The 17,296-nt window shown below is 38.9% G+C and overlaps 1 protein-coding gene across 11 annotated transcripts in view; it reads right to left on the reverse strand.

Moving 5' to 3' along the window:
* The window catches only part of jar (Myosin heavy chain 95F jaguar), a 51,809-nt gene that overhangs the window by 17,149 nt on the left and 17,364 nt on the right, over positions 1–17,296 (reverse strand). For 10 of the 11 annotated variants that reach the window (XM_028321354.1, XM_028321355.1, XM_028321353.1 and 7 more), the window contains 6 exons: positions 16,888–17,112; positions 15,577–15,784; positions 14,402–14,643; positions 13,027–13,139; positions 12,322–12,429; positions 10,584–10,721 (listed from right to left, as the gene is read on the reverse strand). In XM_028321354.1, coding sequence (XP_028177155.1) covers positions 10,584–10,721; positions 12,322–12,429; positions 13,027–13,139; positions 14,402–14,643; positions 15,577–15,784; positions 16,888–17,112 — 1,034 coding nt within the window. Of the gene's footprint in view, positions 1–10,583; positions 10,722–12,321; positions 12,430–13,026; positions 13,140–13,935; positions 14,080–14,401; positions 14,644–15,576; positions 15,785–16,887; positions 17,113–17,296 lie in introns of all 11 variants that reach the window. The other variant, XM_028321357.1, reaches the window with a different exon arrangement.

The raw sequence follows: 17,296 nt of genomic DNA on the forward strand, positions 1-17,296 counted from the left end.
TACTTCTGGACTAATACTCACGTCTACGTCTCCGCTGACGATCATGTTGACGACTTCCACCACCAACTGCGGTATGTTGGGGATGATGGCCGACAGAGCCTGAGATGTCTTGGCGGGCAGGCTTGAGGAAAAGCTCTCGTTGCGCGCCAACGCTAGAAAACATTGTTTCATAAGTCATTTATTTCCTAAGCACACAGGGTGGAAACCATAGAGAGATACCAACTAATGCGCTGAGTTCGAAACTCAGTGTCGCATTAGAAATTCACACACACAAAGTAATCAAAATATGTGCTCATTATCCACTGCGGTATCAGTACTCAACGTTCGAATAATCTTTAGTACTACGCAAGCTGGGGCAGGAAAGTTCTTGAGTGGCGACCACGAGCTGGAAGACGTAGCGTGGGCAGGCCTCCCACTAGGTGGACCGACGATCTGGTGAAGGTCGCGGGAAGTACCTGGATGCAAGCGGCGCAGGACCGGTCTTTGTGGAAATCCTTGGGGGAGGCCTTTGTCCAGCAGTGGACGTCTTTCGGCTGAAACGAACGAACGAACGACGAACGAACGAACTACGCAAGCAATGTAAACTGTTTACATTATGACGTCGCTGCTGTCATCATTGCTGTCACGAGCAATGTGTTTTGTTTTTGGGCATATTGCTGCGACACCGGCCCCGCCCCCTTGTCACATCTCTGTGATCTGTGGTGGAAACGATAACTGATCTCACTTGATTATTTCTAAACTATACAAGATATCGAAAAACTGGTTACCGATCCTGAAAGAGCTTCACGAGCTCTTTCAAATGGAATCAATAATAGGTTACAGAATAAATTGTATTTATCCGAAAATTCAATGTTTCCAGCTTCCCTATCCCTTAGATATGTTGTATAGTTTAGAAATAATCGCGTGAGATCAGACGTAGATCGTTTCCACGTGTATAGCGTAGGGAAATTTTAATTTTTTCACTTCACTCTTTTCCCATCTATTGGTTTTACGTGCCGATAACTATGGTTTTCGGTAATTTATCTTGTTCCTTACCAGTGAGCAGCCTAATGAAGTCATCCACCACACCCAGTGGACCCTGCAGCGAGCTGAAGGCGTGCTTCATCTTCAGCCAACCCTCGCTATGGAGGTCGAACGCTCCCCGGTCCACCAGGTCGAGAAGGCGGAACACCAGTTTGATACTGTAGATATAAAAACATCATTTTAATTATGTTTGTTGTATGGTCTTGCTTTGATCATACTCTTAAATGGTGCAGATGTGATCTGTTGTGGAACAAGCTAGCAGAGAATATGCCTATTTGCTTGTGCTTTAAAGGATTTGTGTGGTTAGGTAAATTTGGAAACATAGAAATAGGCAGAGGATGACAATATGTAATGATGGAATACCAATGAGATGGGTATCAAGCCAGCCATATAAAAGTAGTTTGAAGATAAGGAGCTGGTGAAAAAAGACAATGACACTATAAAGCACATTCCACGAAGTAGTTTAATAAGAACTGATGTAATCTGTTGTATTGTAAGTGGACTGGTTTATAGTAATAAAATATTTTATTTTGATTCGTTAAAGACGCATAAAATACACGCATACAACTAAAAGGTGACTGACTGACTGACATAGTGATCTATCAACGGACAGCCCAAACCACTGGACGGATCGGGCTGAAATTTGGCATGCAGGTAGATACGGTAGATGTTATAACGTAGGCATCCGCTAAGAAAGGATTTTACAAAACTCCACCCCTAAGGGGGTAAAACGGGATCCACGCGTACGAAGTCGCGTGCAGCCTATAGTTTCGTATAAAACTGGGAGGATACTCTTGGATATGTAGTATCAAGAAAAGCATACACAAGTTACTTCAGATATACCTCAAATGCAGGCTCCTCTCCAAACTCCTGATACTGAACCAGTAGTCCCTCGCCTTATCCATCAGCTCTTTCACGCGACTTTGCTCCTTATCGTCCATGCCGTAGGACGCAAACTCGAACAAGTACGGGTAGTCCTGGTCCAGTTTCACGTAAACGTTCTTGAGGCCGTCGATGAGCTTCGTCCAGTTCACTTCGTCGAGGATGTGTGATGACTTCTTTATGGCTGCTATCTGTACAAAACAAAAAGTTTTATAAGTTACAGCAAAGACATTTTAGTTAAATTACATTCGCGACCCCCTGGGGGGTCAGGAAGCCTCTATAGGGGGGTCGCGAGAGGTCGTAAAAAAAAATTCTTATAAAGACAGATTAATCCGAAACCTAATTATGCAAATGTTGTATGGATTGAAGTATTCGGTCCCTACAAACATCTTTGTTTGTAACATTATAAAATGCATGAAAAAAAAAGCGAACGGTCGGGGGGTCGCCAAAAATTGTTTCATACTAGGGGGGCCGTGTCATGAAAAAGGTTGAAAAACACTACAGTAGAGTATAAAGCTCCCACTCTTCCCATGGATATCGTTAAGGCGCTACCTCGTAAAAGTTTTCGGCCGACTGAATGCCTCGCACACAGAGGGATAGAAATATGATTTCTCAGTGCGAGGAAAGGGACAGCAATAGCGCGCGCGGCGCGGAATAAAATAACGTAAGCGACAAAAATCGGAAATCATGTATTTATTGAAAAACCAAACACTATTTAAAGAAAATAACTCGACCAGTACTTAGAATATGTTATTACCTTACCAATATACAAAATTTGGTATTGAAATATTAGCCTATCTGCTTATAAAACGAAAAACCGAGTAATAGAAGGGTCATCTTTGGATTTTTTTTCTACCGAGAAAATTGTTTCCATTCATGTTTCGGCTTCGACCAGACACTAGATTTATTAGTCAACTATGACATATTTCAAAATAAGAACATAAGTAATAAGAAAAGTACGATTAAAACTAATTCTGCGCTTCTTTAAAACGCCCAATATTCGCAAGGCATCACCTTAAGAAAAAAAAGAGTGATAGTCTATGGCTTAAAGTATTCAAAATCAGGTATCCGAACTTATTTATAAAAAAAAACAAAATGTCACTGTCAAATTATCATTTTTCTTTGACAAGGTGGTTCGTCCGAGAAGACATGATGTGCCATTAATTTTTTTTCTTCGCGTAAACGTAGTTTAATTGCAAAACTGACCAGTATAATTTAAGTTAAAATACAGCTAAACAAGCAAAAAATATATTTTTCTCAATTTGAAGTAGTTTTGTAAGATTTTTTTTCGTTTCAAAATAATAGTTCTTTGCAAGGAACATTCGGTCTTGATGGTGAAAGTTTTATTTTTGTATATTTTTTCTATTGAGATGGGATTTAGTATAGGACTTTTAAAATTATGATATGATTGAGAAAATTTACCATGAGAATGTTCTGATTTTTATTTTAGTAAATATTATAATTAACATGAATATTCACTTTACTTCTTGTACATTCTAAACTATCATTATTGTATGTTATAAAACCGATAGTACTTTTAAAAGTACTAATTATGAAACATTAAATAAAATTAAAACCGTTGTTCCTTTTCAGTTACATTTATTAATATCATTATTGTATCTTTATGTAGTATTAATTTATTAAGAAGGTTACATTTATGTTTTACTTTAAAGTATAAAATACAATTTATTTACTTTTCCTTTTTATAGTCTGTAATACCGAATGTTCTTTTAAGAGAACACATTTTTTTATTATTTTTCACCTAAAATAAGCTCTATGCACTATTATATAGGGCCCCTGAAAATATGAATGCAAAAGAAAATCTCTAACATAAAAATTTTTTTACTCGAAGTGCTCGGCGTTTACTACTACAAATTATTCGTTCTTCTGAAAGCACATTCGGCGATAATTAGAAGTCGACAAAATTTACTCTTCGGTCTTACGAGGTTATGAGCTACAATGAAGTAGAGACATCATGTCGTGCCCTCAACAAGTCAGTTCACGGGATATGTACAGATAGCTTGTGAAGACGAATTTCTTCAATAGTAATTCTCTGTTCTCTTGGTCGCTCGCAGTGGAGTATTGAGGTATTTATTTTGATTTGTATTACTTACAGCTTTGCCAACAGCGGAGTCGTTCTTCAAGCCAGCGTCAATAGCGAGTGTGGCGTTGCACAGTGCTCCGACCAGTAGTTCCCGGTTTTCCTCCGGTAGTACGAGGTAAGTAGCCGCTGCGTCTGCACTCGCGCACAGCACGTACTAACAGAGTTGTTTGTACGTCTAGATGGGTTGTATACACGTACTTATCTTAAAAATTGTATTACTTACAGCTTTCCCGACAGCGGAGTCGTTCTTCAAGCCAGCGTCAATAGCCAGCGTGGCGTTGCACAGCGCGCTGACAAGTTGCTCCCTGTTCTCTTGCGGAAGTGCCAGATATGTAGCCGCGGTATCTGCGCCCGCGCACACCACGTCTGCACTTGCCGTGGAGAGGGATTTGTATGTCTGAAAAGGTTTGTGGAAAAGTATTTAGATGCCGCAAATGCTTGATAACTAATTCCTCTTTAAAAGTACACTTCTAACTGGATTATGGAAAAAAAACAACCAAATTGGGAACCTCCTCCTATTGTTGAAGTCTGTTAAAAAAGATAGTATAGCCCGACCAGGAACATAAAACCCTCGCCATGTTGCGGAAAACTAATGGTAGTTACTAATTTCTTTTAATGGCAACAGTAACTGAAAACTTCATTGACATGTCACCTTGCATGTCAGTCTATTGCTGTCAAAGTGTAAACAAACTTTATTTTAAATGTGCGCAATTGATTTTGTGAATTAAATTGCTAAAATCTTTTTATAGTCGTGAAAGAAAAGTGGTTCACAATGTGTTAAAGTATTTGTCGAAGAGAAATACTAAGGGTTCGGACAATATTTTCATTGAATAATGTTTCCGACAAAGGTTGTCAAATTGACTGACATGTTTATCGCATAGTACAGTCCACTATGAAAATTAGCTGTGGTTTGTTTCAACTACCTATTTTAAATATAATGTATAATAGGGACTATTTTAAAAGTTTAGATACTAATGTAGATCAGTAAATAAATACTTTTCTGAAAAAACGAAAATTCCCGTTATTTTTTAACAAACTATGTACATACATAGGGTTGCCAGGTCCAAAAACACGACTCTGTGCTTCATTTGGCCGGACATTTTACTTTAAAATTAGTGTCATAGCTCACGAAGTACCTACTATCATCATCGGTTGCCCAATATCCTGATGCGTGCGCTTGATATTATTCCGTAGCTAGGCTTTCTTTCACATAAAAAGCCTAACAAAAGCCGGACAGGCCGGACAAGACAATATTTGGCCAGACAAGCCAAACATGTCCGGCTAAAAACGGACACCTGGCAACCCTATACCTACATACATAAATGATCTCATATTAATCATAATTATTTCTTAATAACCGGTAATTATTTATAATTTTTATCACATTTACCGTAACCGTAAAGGACAAGTCATATTAAATATTGTTCTTTATTTTACGCTATCTTTGGAATAGTTAGGTTAGGTTTATTTTTTTTCTGCCACAACTTCTGTCTGTCCTTCTTTAAAGTCAGACATGTCGCGAAAATTTGTTTTCCCCGTAACTTTCAGTGTTGTCAGACTTTTTTGATAAAAATAGTGAAATATCATTCGGGTCCCCAATCCGGAATTTGATATATTTCAACAAAAATTACACTCGTTTCGCAGAAGCATTGACACAGTTTTAAATATAAATATTGATAATAATACAAAAAATAATTGATAACTTTTTCCTTTTTTTTAACACAGTTTATAGGGTTGTGTCTTTTGAGCATTTTGTATGTGTTTATTAATTGTGCAACGTAAATAAAATCATCGTAACTTACTTAAATCACAAAATATAACAGAAGGTAAACTCATGTATGTACCTCGCTTTGCATACCTCTCTCGCTCGCACGCTCGGCCGTCGCGCTAGGGTTGTCTTGTCATGTGTTGCGTTTATTTCGTTATGATAGAAAAATGTAACTCTTAATACTATCCAAGAAAGACAATAACAGATATCCACGTATACTTATTTATATTTAGTACGTTATTATAGTAATAGTTTGCAAACAAATACACGAGAAAGAAGTAGTATTTCGTTGAGTGGTTGACACTATTATCCAACTATTTATTTAATATTTTAATTTTAATATAATATTATAAATGCGAAAGTTTGGATGTCTGGATGTTTGTTGCTCTTTCACGCAAAAACTACTGAACGGATTTTGATGTAACTTTACAGTATTATTGTTTATAACCCTGAACAACATATAGGCTATAATTTATGACGATCTGTGACAAACTCAGAGGCGATTTTGTCAAAAATATTGACAAATCGCGAACTGTCACAGGAATAAAACTGACACGCGTCCGTACTCCGTAAGCGCCACCGCGCGACTGATTGAGATTGTCCAAGCCGTCATGGCCGATTTTTTCACATTTTTTCAACATAGTAACTAAATAAGACGCAATAACAAAACTTTGAAAAGTTGTCGACCTAGAAAATACAAAGTCCTATCTTTTAGTATATATTTTAAGTGTAAAATGTTAAAAATGAATATATGAGAGTAAAACAAAAAAGCCGTCGACGTACTTCTTTGTAATTTTTTTTTATCGGACAAACTATGCTGTATCGTGTTTTGGAAAAGTTGTCGCCCTAGTTAAAGAGATGAACTTACTCGTACAATTTTTTATTTGCTAAAATATCTTTTCATTTAGTAGCTATCTGCAAACAAAATTGGCCAAAAATCGACAATTTGGGAAATCATGGCCTTAACAGTGTGGCCGTGTGTACCATACTAGTTTACCAATTAAGATGTATTTTCATGATTCATAACATTTGTTTGTTAAATTATTATGGAGAGCGTGGATATTTTACTACAAATACTTATACACAAAGGACATGACACTATATGAGTTTTTTATCGAATGAGGGTTTTCGCGATTGAAAAATCCGCCAGATGGCAATACGTAGACGGGAGGTCCAAATGCTGCATGATTGGTGGATTTTGACATATCTGTCAATGTCATGTCAAAAATAACCAATCATGCAGCATTTGGACCTCGCGTCTACGTATTGCCATCTGGCGGATTTTTAAATCACGAAAACCCTCATTATCTTAATCTGTATCATTATCAGACTTGATTCACCCTGTATAGCATTCTCTTACCTTATTCTCATCCAGCAAAGTGTTCAGCATGGTCTCCACTATAGCCGGGTACAGTGTCTTGACCGCCTCGGTGACGTGGCGCGGCGTCAGCGCGAGTTGCTCCTGCATGGCGAGCACCACCGTCGTCAGGTCCAGCAGTATGGGTGATATCTTGTACTCTAAGATGGCATTTTGTTTGACTACCTCCTTGGCGAGAACGCCGTGGACTGTTATTCTGAAAAATATATTTATTATAAATACAAAGAAATTGACGCAATCGTACTATCTTTTTTGAAATGTCTATCAGCAAACAACAAGGTAAGTACAAAAATAATTTCGGTTTTTAGAGATGAGTTTCCGTATTAGCATTCACCAGTTGGTGCCACTGGAGTATGATAAGCTTATGAAAAGGCGTCGACCTGGTAATTGCGAAAGCGACAGTTCTCTTACCGCTTCAGCGCTAACCAATTGGTGTGTCATTGTCTTAGCCACACGTAAGTGACAGGACCATACTCGCCAGTAGCACCAAATGCTGAACGCAATTAAGGAAACCCTCATGATTTGTGTTCTCATTGTGGTTTTTTCATAATAATTAAAGACATTATTTTAATACAATTTTCAATCATAAATTATAATTAAGGTAGCACTTAGATTAAGTTCAAATACATTATAATTATTATTTTAGTGTATGTCTTGTTATAAATAAATAATGAAATTTTAAGGCGCAAATTGTCAGCTTTACCACAGGCTTTACTTACAAAATCTGTTTCCCCAAGTGTCCCCTCTCTGTGAATATCCTCATTAACTCCGAATCATCCGTCACGTTGAACAGCGCGTTCCAGTCGATGCGTCTTTTTTCCTTTGACTCCCGCTTTACCAGCGTGTCGGTGAAGTTCTGCAGGATCTCGAAGTCTTTGTCTATGGTGTAGAGCTGGTCGGACACGTCCTTGCCGAAAGTCTCTTGGACCACTATGGATGCCATGTTGTTTATCTGAAAGTGTTCGAAATAATTGCTATTACGGCTTAATTAAGCAAAGCTTCTATAGAGTCAGGACAATAATAAACCTAGTTAGGAATTTATATAACACTACAACATTTGCCTCCAGTAGGATTCAAACCCGCAACTATAAGTTTCACCATCAATCCCTAATTTTTAAGTGCCCCTTTAAAAAAAAAACCCTGTTATGTGTTACCATTGAGGTCATTTAAAAATTGGGGATTGAAGTTGAAAACGGGCATTACATTTGCCTCTAGTAGGTTTCAAACCCGCAACTACATATTACTAAGTTTAAGTCGTCGTGTTTATTGCGGAAGTATTCGTTTTGACTTTTGACTACAGCATCCCGACCCAAAAAAGTAGGCTTCACAACATAATTATCTTCATTTTACTGGATATTTTAATTTACAATGAAAACAAGTAAATAATAGGTACTTCACATAGGTAACTAAGGTTCAAATTATGCAGTTGCAACACATACTTAACATGCTACAAAAACTTGTTTTGCATCGAGCAGTGCAAAAAACGTGATCGACACATTGAAGTATTTTTGGCCGCGTCTAAATAAATAACATATGAATAGAGTGCAAATTCATATAAACGATTCTGCAAACTGCAAATAATACGCGGTGAAGGTTGTCTTTAGTGCCTAATGATTGCCTGCCACATGAGTGCATAACATTTCATTATTTGATAATGATGATGACTTCCTATAAACACACATTTGGGACTGGCAGAGCGTTTGTTACGTGGTATAATTTATTTTTATTTAATGTATAACGTGTTGAATAGGTGACGAATTTCTACCAGAACCTTTGAAGATTGTAACCGACCTTATTGAGAACCTGCTCCTTTTTGAAGTTGGTTAAAATGCCGTAACGTATGGTCATAGCAAAATAAAATAGGATCATTCACTCTCTTCTCATGGATGTAATAAAAAGCGTTTAAGAGGCACATATGCGGACCTCAGGCCTGCCGACCCATCTGGCCAGCATTGGAAGTGTCAACCAAATCCTTCATTTCATCATCATTATCATTTTAGCCATAGGACGCCCACAAAGGAAAACGCAGCGTGGGATGTCCACCCACAATTATTCGGGAGTATGGGTCCGAGCAGTTGCGTTGATTGTGACATCGCCGTTCTGAGTTTGGCGGGGTAGGCGCATCGGGCGCCTGATTCTGGAGGCTAGCGGGATCCGAAGCACAGTGCACCGCTGGCTGACCGCAGGAAGTTGGGGGCCCAAGTAGCTTGCCAGCCACACGTGAAAGGCTGCCCCGCCACCTAGCGAAAAATCCCAGGATGCTCCACCTTGCCGGTTGGCGACCGGACGGGAGGACCAGGTGGCCATCTCTGGGGGGGTTCGGGCGTCCCCGCGGTCTCCAGGTCAGGCTCTAAACGGTCTGTTAACCCCGTCTGCCTCTCCGGGCGTACATGAAAACGCCTCGCTCAACTGCCATACTCCCTCCACTTATTCACTCTCAATAAATAATAAAATGGTACACAGAACAAGGAAAAAAGTTAAACAGCGGTTGCACGTCCTCCCACTCAAAGTGCACCTCACCAACATACGAGGGCTGCACTCCAATCTCTCTGCAGTCCACCACCACCTTGAGACTGAAAAACCGCAGCTGCTGTTCCTCACAGAGACACAGATCAAATGTCCAGCTGACGCGGCGTACTTGCTCTACCCTGGGTACACATTGGAACATAAATTTCAAGCCCGGGCGGGAGTTTGCGTCTATGCTCGTGACGACATTTGCATTAAACGTCTCAAATGCCTGGAGGTTCCCGGATTCTCTGTGATTTGGGCTTTAGTCGACACGGGCCTGGAGAAATTACTCTATGCCTGTGTTTACCGTTCGCACAGCGGAGACCTTGAGACAACCCGGCTGTTCGACTACCTCAGCCAATCAGCTGATAAGGCACTAGCCCGATACCCTTCTGCGCAGTTAGTCATTTTGGGAGACTTCAATGCACACCACCAGGAATGGCTCTTTCCATACCAGGTGACCGACCATGCCGGGAGAGAGGCACGTAAACTTGCTCTGACANGTACTAAATACTGTGCAGTATTTAACTACCTAAATAATAATAAAAACAAAGAATGTACTTTTTTAAGTTGCCTCAAGACACTGAGAGGTAAATAAGTAGTTAATATTATTCATGATAATTCATGCTAAATCATGTATTTCTTCCGCCATTTTCCGCAGTTTGGCACCTCACGTCACATCACTTTACCGAAGTCAGCCCTATAGCTTCGGCGCAGTGCCGATCACTGACGTTTGTCAACAAAATGGTGCTTGACTCTTGAGACAGGCTAAATTACACCATATTGTTAATGACATTGAGCATACATTTTTTAAATACCTTCGCGAAGTAAAACTTCTGTACGTAGTACTTATTACTATTCTGTGGTTATACTGTATAGAGTGTTATAATAATATGTTTTGCTGTAAAGTGGTGTTATACCTTTCCCTGTTCTCCTGGTCCGCTTTAGCAGCTTCTTCTAACTGCTGCTGCAGCGTTCGCGCGGCGAGGCGGTCCTGCTCCTCCAGCCGAAGTCTCTCCGCTTCCTCCGCTTTGCGCCGCGCCTCCATCTCCGCTTTGCTGTAGGAGAGATATAAAGGTTGCAAGAGCAGCTATTTTTCGCAGAACAGTTTATGAGTCAGAACAACTTAATATGGTTTACGAATACGACTGAAATAGAGATTAAAAGTCGACTCAAATTGTTTTATTTTTTTCAGATTGTGATTTGTTGGAGCAACATTTGAACTAACTGAATGTAGATTTAGCTTAGGCGCACACCACCGATTTTTTGTCGGCCGATAGTTTAGTCGGGCAATTAATCAGTATGGGCATGTATGGAAGTGCGCACATTACACAGGCATCGGCGCAGTACCGATCACTGACGTATGTCAACAAAACGGTGCTCGACTCTTGAGACAGGCTAAATTACACTATACAGTGTGAGTCACGTTAAAGTGTACATATGAAAATAGATGAAACTAGACCTATTTTTATCGACAAAAAAGAGGTCAAAAAAATTTTGAGATTTTTTTTTATTTTTTAAATAATTTTTTTTCTTCCAATTACTTATTGTAAAGAAAACGTAATAACTTTTAAACTAAGCGGTCTATCCTGATTAAATAAAAACGGTAATAATGCTAAATAACAGGCAATACTAAAAAAATACATACAATACTCAAAAAATGCCAACAAGTAATAAAAAATGATACTTTTTGAAAAAAATCTGCTTAAAAATTCGTGTTTTTTTGGTTATTTGATAAATTTCTCCAAAAAATGCCCCTATAACAGGTGGTTTTTATTGTTGTGTATTATTCTCTATCGTATTACCTTTGTAAAACCAAAAATTGCATGTCTCTATCCCTATCACAACATTTGCTATGATAGTTTGAACAAAGGCCTACCACAACATTATTCTCCTCTACAGGTAGGGACAATTTTAATTTTAACTAAAATGCTTATTTTACTTCGAAATCTTTTGTTTCTACTTGAAATCTAACTTGTCTTTATCAAAATTACAAATCTAGAGCCATTTTCAGTTTCGTTGTTAACGAAGCGTTGAATGGCGCGCCCGGAGAGGCTTAGTTCAAACGATCATAGCAAATGTTGTGATAGGGATAGAGACATGCAATTTTTGGTTTTACAAAGGTAATACAATAGAGAATAATACAAAATAATAAAAACCACCTGTTATAGGGGCATTTTTCGGAGAAATTTATCAAATAACCAAAAAAACACGAATTTTTAAGCAGATTTTTTTCAAAAAGTATCATTTTTTATTATTTGTTGGCATTTTTTGTGTATTGTATGTATTTTTTTAGTATCGCCTGTTATTTAGCATTATTACTGTTTTTATTTTATCAGGATATACAGCTAACTTTAAAAGTTATTACGTTTTCTTTACAATAAGAAATTGGAAGAAAAAAAATTCTATAAAAAATTAAAAAAAAATTAAAAAAAAATTTTGACCACTTTTTTGTCGATAAAAATAGGTCTAGTTTCATCTATTTTCATATGTACACTTTAACGTGACTCACACTGTATTGTTAATGACATTGAGCATACATTTTTTTAAATACCGTCGCGAAGAAAACCTGTACGTAGTACTTATTATTATTCTGTGCTAATCTAATAGTTCCTAGTTTCAGAAATACCTAATTTAAAGTTTTGCTACACTACTCACAGCCTCCGGTTTTCTTCTTCTTGCCGAATGCGTTCCATCTCTAGCCGTTTGGCCTCTTCCGCCGCTCGCATCTCTGCTTCCATCTTACGCAGCCTTTCTTGTTCTTCCCTGTAAATAGATCGAGTGTGAACTTAGTACGAAACAAACTGAGCTGATTTTACAATTCAATATAACTCTTTCCACGGCAGTGAAAGCTATAGGATTCATAACAATAAAAGTTATACGTGTTTGGGTTACTGCCGCGGAAAGTGTTAATGATATTTCTTAGCTTGTGTGATCGCTATTGAATTGAAAGAGATTCAAAGCAATAGGCTAGATGACAAAATTTCCAATAGGCTAGATGACCAAATTTCAATTATTTGTCCGTCAGACAGATAATTAGAAAATATTAGACTCATATTTTTTATTTTCTTTCATAATTAAATAATAACAGTGCTACATCGAGTTGAAATGGCGCGACACGTCACGCTTGAGTAGATATTTTACTCAAAAGTGACGTCACGCGACATTTCAACTCAATATTATACTGTAATTATTCGTTTATGAAAAAAATTAAAAAATATGGCCAAATTTTTTTTTAAATCTGTCTGACGGACTAAATAGAATTTCGATTTCATTACCCAGTCATCATCCCTATTGAAATACCTTAAAATTAAATAGGAGATTGGACGGTAAAACCGAATTTCACAACGTTGTAGTAAGTACCTGTTCTTTTGGTCAACCATGGCCTTCTGCAACGAGGTCATCTGCATCTCGACGTCTTTGGTCAATTTGCTGTAGAGTTGGTCGATTTCTGCTCGGGTTATTTTCTCGTTGCCCTGAAATATATTTTTTTAAATAATACCTAAACTAATAAAGTCCCCTCTAGTCAGTGACTGATAGGTATTGGCACGTGAGGGTGACACGTCATAACGTGACGGAGCATACAAGTCTAAAGCACATCTCGCTGACGTTTGAAATCACAGAAACACCCTCTCGTGCCGCTAGACAAGTGGCACTTTTCGATCGAATCGAAAATAGAATCCGTTGTAACATACAAAAAAGGCTTCAGCTGTCCTACAACCGTGTCCATTTGCTTCAAGTTGTGGTGGAGTGATCTTGCCGATGGCCTTGTATCGCGGGATAACCTCAGATTCTTTTTTTATTTTTAGAACCATTGGCAAAGGCATAAAACATGGTAGGTAATCTTACATTGTTGGTGGCATAGGCATTTGTTTCAGGTTGTAGTGTAGTACAGTGATCTTCTCCTTGTTTAGATCTTGGTGACGCTTGCGCACGAGATTGCCCAGTGGCTTAGTAAAGTTTAAAACAAAAAACAATCAGTATTGTTTTTTTAACTTTATTAATTGCGTTGGCAAAGGCATAAAACATAAAATCTTACCTTGATAGTAGCACATGCGCTCTTGATGGAGTTCCTCAAGTTCTATGGCCTAGCCATGGATTGTTTTTTTTTTAATTTAAGAAAGCGTTTGCAAAGACATAAAATATAATAATCTTACCTTGATAGTGGCACACGCGCTCTTAATGGAGTTCCTCAAGTTCTATGGCCTAGCCATGGATTGTTTTTTTTTAATTAAGAAAGCGTTGGCAAAGGCATAAAACATAAAATCTTACCTTGATAGTAGCGCAAGCACTCTTGATAGAATTCCTCAAGTTCTCGATATTCTTCTGCGCGCTGTCTTTCTCCTTCTTCAGCTGTCCAACCACCGTGTCCATTTGCTTCAAGTTGTGGTGGAGAGCAGTAATCTTGGCGATGGCCTTGTATCGCGGGATAACCTCAGATTTTTTTTTATTTTTAGAACCATTGGCAAAGGCATAAAACATGGTAATCTTACATTGTTGGTGGCATAGGCATTTGTTTCAGGTTGTAGTGTAGTACAGTGATCTTCTCCTTGTTTACATTAGATTGTTTTTTTTTTAATTTAAGAAAGCGTTGGCAAAGGCATAAAATATAAAATCTTACCTTTATAGTGGCACACGCGCTCTTAATGGAGTTCCTCAAGTTCTATGGCCTAGCCATGGATTGTTTTTTTTTTAATTTAAGAAAGCGTTGGCAAGGGCATAAAATATAAAATCTTACCTTGATAGTAGCACACGCGCTCTTGATAGAATTCCTCAAGTTCTCGATATTCTTCTGTGCGCTGTCTTTCTCTTTCTTCAGCTGTCCAACCACCGTGTCCATTTGCTTCAAGTTGTGGTGGAGAGCAGTAATCTTGGCGATGGCCTTGTATCTTGGCTGGTGGCGTTTGCGCACGAGATATCCACGGATCGTCTTCTGGACTTTGATGAGGCACTCGCGACGGTAGAGGATCTTGTTCTTCACTGTAATTATTTGTATTAATTTAATGGTGATGTCAGCAAACTGCCTACATCTATACTAATATTATAAAGAGGAAAGATTTGTACCTATTTTTGTATGTTTGTAATGAATAGGCTCAAAAACCACTGAACGGATTTTGATGAAACTTTACAGTATTATTGTTCATAATCCAGAATAACATATAGGCTATAATTTATGATGACAAACGAAATTTCACGCGTGCGAAGCCGCGGGCGGAAAAATAGTATTTCATAAAGAGCTTGTTGAATTCAGTATGATAATTGACGTCTATGTGTTCAATAACCGCCGCTCGACTATTGTAGTGAACCTACTCGTAACACAAGCAAAAAAAAAGTGGCACGTAGTAACAATTGGAACAACTTAAAATGCCATCTGCCAAGTTTGTTTCAACGCCTACTTCTTAGCTCTGATTATTCTTGTTTTATAAAGAGTCATTTCATGTCTTGTTTTCGTGTGAACGGCACTTTATCAAATAATGCAAACTACATCTATACTTCTATACCTACTAATATTATAAATACGAAAGTAACTCTGTCTGTCTGTCGGTCTGTCTGTCTGTCTGTCTGTCTGTCTCTCTTTCACGTCTAAACCACTGAACCGATTTTGATGAAATTTGGCATAGAGATAGTTTGAGTCCCGGGAAAGGACATAGGATAGTTTTTATCCCGGTTTTTGAAACAGGGACGCGCGCGATAAAGTTTTTCTGTGACAGACAAAATTCCACACGGGCGAAGCCGCGGGCGGAAAGCTAGTAGACAATAAAGCTTGAAGCGATGGTTCCCAAAAGATAAGGTAATGATGTAAAAATTTGTTATGTATTACATATTTCAATATAATGCAATAATGTAAACTAAAATGCATAATAATGTAAACTGCAGCTGCGAAATGTAGAATAAACTCGTTAAATCACTTACATTTAACAATAGACAGCACAGCGAATATGGAGCGTCTCCAGCGCGACTTGACCAGCCAGGCCAGGACCGAGTCCACGACCGCCTTGAGGTTCTCCGGGTCGGACTTCATGATGGCGTCGAACTCGGAATACTTGCCGGGCCGGAAGAACACGCGCGTCACGCCGAACTTGAAGTCCTTGTCCGAGAGACCGAAGCTGTGGATCATGGCCTGCGGAAAAGAATAGGTATAATACAGTGTGAGTCACGTTAAAGTGTACATATGAAAATAGATGAAACTAGACCTATTTTTATCGACAAAAAAGAGGTCAAAAAATTTTTGCGATTTTTTTTAAAATTTTTTATATATTTTTTTTCTTCCAAAATAACAGGCGATACTAAAAAAATACATAAAATACACAAAAAATGCCAACAAAGAATAAAAAATTATACTTTTTGAAAAAAATCTGCTTTTAAATTCGCGTTTTTTTGGTTGTTTGATAAATTTCTCCAACACTGTATAAGACCTCGCAGACTACAGATTTTTAACGCTGCCACGAAATTCCGATCGACCAGCAGATCAAGCGCCGCAAGTGGAACTGGATTGGCCACACTCTCCGAAGGGATCCCGATCACATCCCCAAGCAGGCTCTGGATTGGAACCCCCAAGGAAAACACAAACGTGGTCGCCCCAAGCAAACTTGGCGGTGCACTGTGGCAGACGAGGCGAAGAAGATCGGACCTGGAGCGAGATCAAGCGCGAAGCTCAAGACCGAACGCGATGGAGGACTGTTGTGGACGCCCTCTGCCCCATCTAGGGGACATACAGACTTTTAGTCGGCCGATAGATATCATTATCAGGTCACTACTAGGGCTTCATCCCTGTGTTCATCCATCCATCCATCCCTTCATCAGGGCGTGTTCCATCAGCTCTAGAACAGCTGTATTGCCGCTGCATAGCAGCTATGTAAGTATCTTCTTCTTTCTTCTTTTCAGCCAAATGACGTCCACTGCTGGACAAAGGCCTCGCCCAAGGTTTTCCACAATGAACGGTCCTGCGCTGCCCGCATCCAGGCTCTTCCCGCGACCTTTACCAGATCGTAAATCTTTACGATCTGGTATGTAAGTATCATATCAAACATAAGACTACTGACCTCACAGAACAACTTCGGCGACAATCCCCTCAGTTTCGGCGGCAAGTATGAACTGTACATAGCGTGTAGGTCGTTGAAGGGTGCTCTAGATGGATAGCCATGCTCCATCAGCTCTAGAACAGCGGTAGTACCGCTGCAATACAGCTATATGAGTATACAAGAGATATTAAAGCCTACTAACCTCACAGAACAACTTCGGCGACAATCCCCTCAGTTTCGGCGGCAAGTATGAACTGTACATAGCGTGTAGGTCGTTGAAGGGTGCTCTAGATGGATAGCCATGCTCCATCAGCTCTAGTACGGCGGTAGTACCGCTGCATTGCAGCTGGGTAAGGATGAGCGAGCCTTCGGTCTCGCGGCCCACCATACGGGAGTTGGGTTTGATGCAGCGGACGAAGTTTGTGCCCTGGAGAATCAAATATAATAATTTGTTATAATTCTGACTTATATTACCTTACTTATTTTCTTGAACCCTACATTGAGATACGTTTTGAAGGATTCAAGATAACCTTTGTTCCACATGTTACATATTGGTAACATGGAGCAATAAATAATTTGAATTTGATACCAAGTGAAACATTAAAAATAAA

The sequence above is a fragment of the Ostrinia furnacalis genome, unplaced genomic scaffold, assembly GCF_004193835.3.
Source record: "Ostrinia furnacalis isolate ACB-3 unplaced genomic scaffold, ASM419383v2 OfSCF7522, whole genome shotgun sequence".
NCBI lineage: Eukaryota > Metazoa > Arthropoda > Insecta > Lepidoptera > Crambidae > Ostrinia > Ostrinia furnacalis.